We start from the raw sequence: 7692 nt of genomic DNA, 5'->3' as shown, positions 1-7692 counted from the left end.
TCCTGGAAAGCAAGATACCACTCTGCTGAAATAAAACAGGTTGTTGAGACGGTGAGGGCAGAATACAACCTACATTTGTCCACGAGCTAGTGAAAAGCAAACAGGGCAGCTGAGTAGTTTTCACAGGAACAGGCCAAGACTAGCTGGAGAAAACTGGAAATGCAGACTTCATTACAGAATGAAGCTAGAGGAAAGGATGTACCAAATTGACTCATGTCCCAGAAAACATAGATAAGTGATCAAATAGTATCCCACTGAATAGACATTTTGGGGAAAATTTAAGCCTGGAAGCCAGAATATCTGCTGGAACTTCCCCTGTGGATATTCAATTTCACACCTCACCAGGAATTCAACCCTCCTTTCCAAATGAGGCTCTGCCTGTCATGTGTACTCAGATGTTCTCAGTTCCTAAGAAGTTCCTAGCTTTACTCAGTGACAAACCTTTTCAAACACTTTGGAAAGCTAGTGTTTTCATGCCACATATAATGTTAAAATGCCACATATTAAGAAGCTTGTTAACTATGTGTCATCTCAGCTAGAAATTAAGTATTAGTTTTGTAAGCCTGTAAGGGAGATGTTTACTACACATTTTATATCTGCAGTTTGAGTGGTGCAGGTTGTTCCTTACCAAATTTAGTAATTCTATATGGTGGACAAGAACATTTTAAATTGGCACACCACATGTATGGCAATGATGCATGAAAAATTTTCCATGTAAGATTCCCAGAAACCTGTATGGCAGTTTCCCACAAATTGCCCGGTAATTATCTCTTGAAAACATTTGCTTGAAAAACACCTCTTCCTAAAGCTGAGAGCCAAAGAGCCATGGAAAGGGACATGGACAAAAAAAAAAAAAGTGTAAAGAAAATAACAAAATTGGTACCAAGTCAGTCAAGGGGCATTGTTAACTGGTTTCTTTAAAGAAGGAAATCACGGGGTTCCCAACAACAAAAAAGCACATGTACCAAATGCATTCCACAGCTGTTCTGATTACTACCTTAAATACTACACCAAGAAGAAGTCAAACACTACACAAAGTATTTCTGTTATAAAAGGGTATTTTGTGGAAAATAAATAAAAATATGGTTCATCACTCAGAAGGCACATTAGTTTCAGTGCAGCTCTGTCCTTATTAAGTTACAGGAAGAGAACAAGGCCATCACGAATCCACACATCCAAAGACTAATAAATTAGCATTTTCACATATCTTTCGCTAGTGTACAGCAATATGTACTTTAGAAGTGAATAAAGCAAAACCTTTGGATATACTATTGTAAACTATACCATAATACCTTGTTCCATCACAGAGAAGCGTCAAGAATTTTGCTGTAAAGTCGCAAAGGTGATGATCTTGGTAAGATAATTACAAGTCAGAAGCCAAAGACTTGGCAGAGTTGTTGAAAAGGAAGTTACACTGCAGTTACATTTAACTCCTTTGGTGATGGGCATTAGGAACATTAGTATCACACAAAAATAACACTTATTTTTAAAGAAAGGCAAACGCAATGTACTTTAAATACAAATTCCAATGATCCCTTCCCCCTCCTTTCCTAGAGTTACTGGACAGCACGAACCCATTTTCACTGGTCAGTCCTCAGTGCACAACTTCTTACCCACACAGACCCAGACAGCCACAGCATCAAGTTACTTCAGTCTGTGACTGCCTTTACTAACAGTGGTAAAGGATGCTGTTTGATGTGGGAACATGGAAAATTTATCATCGGTGAACACCGATTGACCTAAGCCTGCAGTTGGATAAATCACAGAAGGCCTCCATAGGAGAAAAAGGGCATTATAACATGACAGGTGGACATTAATAGATCTTCCATAAGTAGGTCCAATTAGTAGATACAATTGCATGTTATTGGTACCTATTAATTACACAAGCCATTGCTTCTCATACAGCAGGTGCTACAGAATGCTGTGATAAAAGATCTTAGTTCTTTACAAACTCCCTGGCTGACAGACAGTACCTGGGGAGGTACAGATATTTAACCAAAATCAGAATGGAATGGAAAAGTGGGTACATATCAACCAGCTATTGCTGTTCCAGCATCAGGAAGAGGCCTTGCTATTCTCCTTCTTTTTATTTCGACACAGATGAATTTCCCAAATCTTCATCTGGTTAACCCTCTTCGTAAAGTATAAATAACATTCAGCTTTTATATGCAAGAAATACAGCTGCTTGTATATGCATACATCTTAAAAGTGAGACCTTCAAAGAACATTTTAACAAGAACTACAAAGATAATACACACAGAGCACTGATTTAGCTGAAGGCCACGAATTCTGTTAAGAAAGGTGATCTGTTTTTGTTGTTGTTGTTGTTGCTGCTGCTGTCGTTTGCTTGTTTTAAGTCAAATTTCTAAATAGTATTTATATATTTCAACTGAATTGATAACATATGAACATGATAATCAGAAACATGTGACAGGCTCTCACACAACATAGTAGTTAAACTCTGCTTTACAAACCGTATCCTATAATTGCTGCATTTATCTGAAGCCATAACATACAGAATGGAATTGCTTGAATACTTCTTCTTAGTATAAGAAAGCAGCCTTGTTGGATGACATGTTACCAACTCTTTTCAGATACCAAATATACTCATGAGTAAAACCAAGACACAAGGAAGATCACACAAGGTTTTGGTAATTATTTTATGTTGGTTTTATAGCTTTTCTTGTTTCTTTAGGAAATTCCTTCATAGTAAAAGGAATGAAGAATTCCAGGAGAGAGTTGACTTCTGTCAGTTCCAGACTGTATTCCACTGCTATTTTCTCTGCAGTCCATATCTTAGGATGAAGTTTATGATTATTAAGAAGCATCAGAGCCTCCACAATGGAAATTTTGCCTCTGGTAACTTTCTTAATATCTAGATGTTCAAATTGACCTAGTTTTGTAATTCTCTTTTCCTCGTGTTTACACGGAACATGTTCACCACCTCCAACTTTTACCTAATTGTGGGAAGGAAAACAAAGAGAGCTTAACAGCAGTTCTGTTTACTATGTATACTGTAGCAGCTAAACAATCTCCCCAAACATGGCATCTCCTGTTAGCTTTCCCCATTTTTACAGCATTAAAATATGTTTGCACTGTAATAGCATTAAAATGCTTGGCCACCCTCACTTCTTAATATCACACAGATTAGAGCCAGTTGTTTCACAGCCATTCTATATAGGAGGGCCAGCCCCCACCCACATTATGAAAACCTACAATCCATTACAGTCTGCGTGTTGTACAGACTCAGCAGCCCTTCGTACAAGTCAAACTACACATTTTGGCAGCTAAATAAAAATGCAGGTAACCTAATATTCGGTATCATTTCATGGTGGTGGGGAGAGGAAGGAAAAAATCACACTAAAAACTGGTATCCTTCTGATACCATTGGAAATCCTTTCCATATATTCTCTTCCCCTTACATTTTCAGGTTTTAGTTTTGCAACTAAAAGACACCACCTCTTTTGCTCAGTCTATAGAACAAGATTTTCTGGACAAAGAGAAAACTATTTTGCATCACCATATGCAATTTAATTTGCATGACTACTGCAGTGCTCAGACACGAGGTCTCTTCTCTCAAGTCCATTCATATTTCCAAGTTATTTAGAAACCAGCTGTACCTTCCCCATACTGCCTTTTATTAAGGCTTCACCAGTGAATAACACTGCAAAGAGGCACAATGAAAACCTTTCTTAAGAAGTGCTTTTAAAGTTATCAGAGTCCACCGATTACCCCAGGCATTGTACTAACCCATATGCTGAGAAAACTGATGAGGATGCTGCAGCATCAGTAACTGCCTGCTTCTAAACTACAGACTGCTTGACAATGCTACCGACCTTCCCTTTCTTTCTATTTCCTTCTAAAATTATGCTAATATAATGAACAATTTTTCAAGTCTTAATTAAATGATATATCTCTAGGTATCTGCCCCTTCAGAACTGAAAGCCAGTAGTTTTCCAAGTAACTTTACATGCAAAATATACGTATATGTATATTTACATACAGAAAAAATATATTTCATATATATATACACATAAAATATATATGTATAAAATATATGCAAATACACATGTATATTTATTTTATATGTAAATGATGCATGAGGTTTTTAAAAGAAAATCAAGACATGAAGAAAGTTTTTGGATGAAGCTTTGCCCACAAGCCTCAGTGGACACATTAATCATGCTCTTCCTAACAACCTCAAATGACACACCACAAGAGCAAGCCTTATGTGGTAACAACCTCGCAGTAGGTGCAGAACCAAGCACTAAGATTTCCACTTGTGGCTTTTCCTCAAATCTTTCACTTGACAGACTTACAAATGGAAGCGTTTAAAGATACTAGAATTAGACCTTCAGCACTTCAAAATTAGCATACTAACTTCTCTTATGAAAATCAAGGAATAAGATTACTCAGAAGCTCCAGGGAGTGACTGAATTTTAAGACATTTTAGTTTTGAATAGAAGGTACTCTGGATGTGGAATATCAGAAAGACTTGGAAGTTTTATTGCTAGACAACTACAAAACTTTTATTGCTAAACGGAAGAGCTAGAATAAAATGGTCCAATAATGCAACCGGTAAAAAGCACAAGCCATAACATAATGAGGTGGAAAAGAAGAGACCAGGTCCCAGTTTGCGAGTTACTGGAAGGCATATATCTTGTTTTCCAAGTTAAAGAGTGCAGCCGTTAGTAATGAGGAAATGGATAACCGTACAGTCCAAAGACTATACAAGAAAAACCCAGCTAGGGCAGTTCCTGAGCCACATAAGAAAAAGGCTCTGCATAAGACAACATTAACATCAGTTGTTAAAGACTCCGGAAAAGTGTTAGTGTCTTTATCCTCTACCACATCCATGCCTCCACATTAGTCCCAATCTCTTTTCTTCTAAGAAATCTATGGGACATCTCTAGCAAACTGCATCTTTCCAAAAGGCTGGCCAGCTGCCCTTCTGCATTGGATGAAGCACCAGTGGGAACTTAAGTGAAAAACAAACCACCAAAGTGATGTTAAAAAGGGGTCACGTAGGTTGGATAACCACAGCCTGACACATGATCAAGACAGATAGTCTGTACTACTGATATATAACTAAGCAATGAAATACTGCATTTATCTGTCAAAAGGGTAGCATCTAAGCACTAGCTGAAGGTTTTTTCTTAAAAAAAAAATACTGAAAAAATGTTCATTTGTCTTGAAAAGTATAAGTCTGGTAGGATTTGCATTGAGTTTGAAAACCACAACGCTGATGCTCGTGTGCCTCCGACAGCGAGCAGTGCTCACCTGCCCCGGCAGATCTCTAGACTCAACATAAACGTCTTTCAACAAGGTGAGCAGCCTGTCGTCCTTGCTGTACACCTTCTCGCGGATCGCCGGGTGCTCTACAGGCAGCATGGAGAAGAGCAGGAAAAAAAAAACACTTGAGGAAAGGGAGGAAAGTACTGTGCCGCTCCCTTCCCTTCCCTTCCCTTCCCTTCCCTTCCCTTCCCTTCCCTTCCCTTCCCTTCCCTCCCCTCCCCTCCCCTCCCCTCAGCCCCTCGGCGGCCGCCATTTTCTCGCCGCCCCTAGCAACCGCCCCTAGCAACGGCCCCCAGCGACGGCCGCCGACTACAGCTCCCGGCATGCCCCGCGCACGGCCCCGCTCTCAATGTCACCGCGGCCCCGGCTCCTCGCCCGGCCGCCCCGGCGGGGCCGGCACCCACCGGTCAGCGCGTCCAGGCGGGCGGTGGGGTGGCGCGGCGCGGGCGTGGGCTTCTCCTTGCTGATCTCGCGGTGGGCCCGGCTCTCCAAGTTGAACGCCCGCAACGCGCGGACCAACCGCCCGCCCATCGCCGCCGCCGCCGGGACGGCCCCGCGCCTGCGCACAGCGGTGGGGGCGGTGCGCCGCGCGTGCGCAGAGGGCTGGCGCGACGCCGCCGCCGCCGGGCGGGGCGGCCGGGCAGGAAGGGCAACTGGCGGTGCGCGGGAAGCCTGCGCTGGGGTCGTGGGTTCATGTCGGGCAACTATAACCAAATAAATAAACATTCAAATAAAATAAATAAAGAGATAAAGAGGCGTTTGGGTGTTTCTTTCACGGTGCTTTCCGCCAGCGCGGTGTCCTCTCAGCGTTGCCCCGGGACGCTGGCTCGCCGCCATGCCGGCGGGGGGCAGCTGGGTCCTGCCGTGCCCCTGCGGGTTTTCGGGGCTCCTCCTCGGCTGCGCCTTCGCCCGGCGCTGCTGAGAGCCGGGGCCGTGGGGTTTCTGCCGGGGGATGTCCTCAAGGTGGCAGGCTCGCCCAGGGTTTGCTGCACGCAGCCTTTCCAATCCCTTTTCAATATGATTCTATCGTTTTGGCGTGAGGTGTAGGGAGTGCTGGCCGACAGGTGGCTTTTAGATCCGTTATTTTCTAATTGTATTCAGTTGGTTTATAAGCAGGGTTACGTGCAATAAGGTTTTGTAGGAAACCACAGTGAGTCCAGAGTAAAATCTGGGTCTGGTACGTGCATGTTATCTACAGCAAAAAGCTGTACTTCATCACTTACGGGCTTATAGATGGACCAAGTGACCCTAACAACAAGGCTGAGATGGCAGTTCAATGTATAAACATTATCTGTGTGGTTTTCCCTACCTTTTAGCTTCCAGATACAGTGTTACCGTGTGCCACCACCTGCCACCACCTGTTGTGCTCAATGTGTGTCCTCACATAAATTGTCACCCCTACTTTCAGTTCCAGTAGCTGCCGTGCTGATGTCTTGCTCTTTTTTTTTTTTTTTTTTTTTTTTTCTCCTCGGTGTAAGTTTTTACTTCAGTAATAGTAGCATGGAAGTATTTAGGGATGTTGTTCCTCTTAATGTTGTATTGGGCTCATATGGCAAGATTTTGGTAGCAGCCAGGCTGCAGGGGTGGTCTTTGTGAGCAGAGCCCAGCAGCTGCCCCATGTCAGAGCCGAGCCAGCTCCAGCCGGCTCCAAAGGGGACCTGATGCTGGCCACAGCCGAGCTAGGGAGCCCTGCTGGTTGGGCCTCTGGGAGAGCAGATTGAAGAAAGGGAAAAAAAAAAAAAAAAACGCTGTGCCAGAGCAGCTGGGAGAGAGGAGCAGGCTGTCCCCCTGCAGCCCATGGGTCCCACATGGAGCAGATCTCCACACTGCAGCCCATGGAGGAGCCCCCGGGGGAGCAGGTGGATGTGGCCTGGAGGAGGCTGCAGCCCATGGAGAGCCCCCGCAGGAGCAGGCCCCGGGCTGGAGCTGCAGCCTGTGGAGAGGAGCCCACGCAGGAGCAGGGGGTCTGGGGAGAGCTGCCACCCATCCATGGGGGACCCATGCTGGAGCAGTTTGCTCCTGGGGGATGGATGGACCCCGTGGGACAGAGCTGTGTGGGAGCAATGCTTGAAGAGCTGCTGCCTGTGGGCAGCCCCCGCAGGCTCAGTTCCAGAAGGATGGCATCCCATGGGAGGGACCCCACGGGAGCAGGGGCAGAGAGGGTCCGTGAAGGAGCGGCGGAGATGAAGCATTAGGGACTGACCGCAGCCCCCATTTCCCCGAGCTGCTTGGGGGGAGGAGGTAAAAGGGAGTGGATTAGGGGGAAGGTGCTTTTAGTTGGCTTTTAGTTCTCACTGCTCTAGTCTGTTAGTAGTTGGCAATAAATTACACTAATCTCCCTTATGCTGAGTCTGTTTCGCCTGTGACAGTAATTGGAGAGTAATCTCCCTGTCCTAA

General features: G+C 44.4%; 1 protein-coding gene across 1 annotated transcript; it reads right to left on the bottom strand.

The window, feature by feature from the left end:
* Window positions 1–2068: 2068 nt before the first annotated feature.
* Window positions 2069–5887, bottom strand: NDUFAF4 (NADH:ubiquinone oxidoreductase complex assembly factor 4). The gene is made up of 3 exons (XM_068677889.1): window positions 5700–5887; window positions 5281–5378; window positions 2069–2957 (listed from the first exon to the last, which is right to left on the bottom strand). Exons 1-3 carry the CDS (start codon window positions 5824–5826, stop codon window positions 2661–2663), a joined length of 522 nt encoding a protein of 173 aa, XP_068533990.1. The 5' UTR covers window positions 5827–5887; the 3' UTR covers window positions 2069–2660.
* Between the last annotated feature and the right edge of the window lie 1805 nt (window positions 5888–7692).

This window comes from Anas acuta, chromosome 3, assembly GCF_963932015.1.
Source record: "Anas acuta chromosome 3, bAnaAcu1.1, whole genome shotgun sequence".
Classification (NCBI taxonomy): domain Eukaryota; kingdom Metazoa; phylum Chordata; class Aves; order Anseriformes; family Anatidae; genus Anas; species Anas acuta.
This window is presented reverse-complemented; position numbering and strand designations above follow the sequence as displayed.

What these genes read in the sequence shown, in the direction of transcription:
- NDUFAF4 (XM_068677889.1), bottom strand. Translation starts at nt 5,826, where the DNA reads ATGGGCGGGCGGTTGGTCCGCGCGTTGCGGGCGTTCAACTTGGAGAGC. An exon ending in CCGCCTGGACGCGCTGACCG is followed by an intron (nt 5,379 to 5,699) that starts GTGGGTGCCGGC and finishes TGCTGCCTGTAG; the next exon opens with AGCACCCGGCGATCCGCGAG. An exon ending in CTAGAGATCTGCCGGGGCAG is followed by an intron (nt 2,958 to 5,280) that starts GTGAGCACTGCT and finishes TCCCACAATTAG; the next exon opens with GTAAAAGTTGGAGGTGGTGA.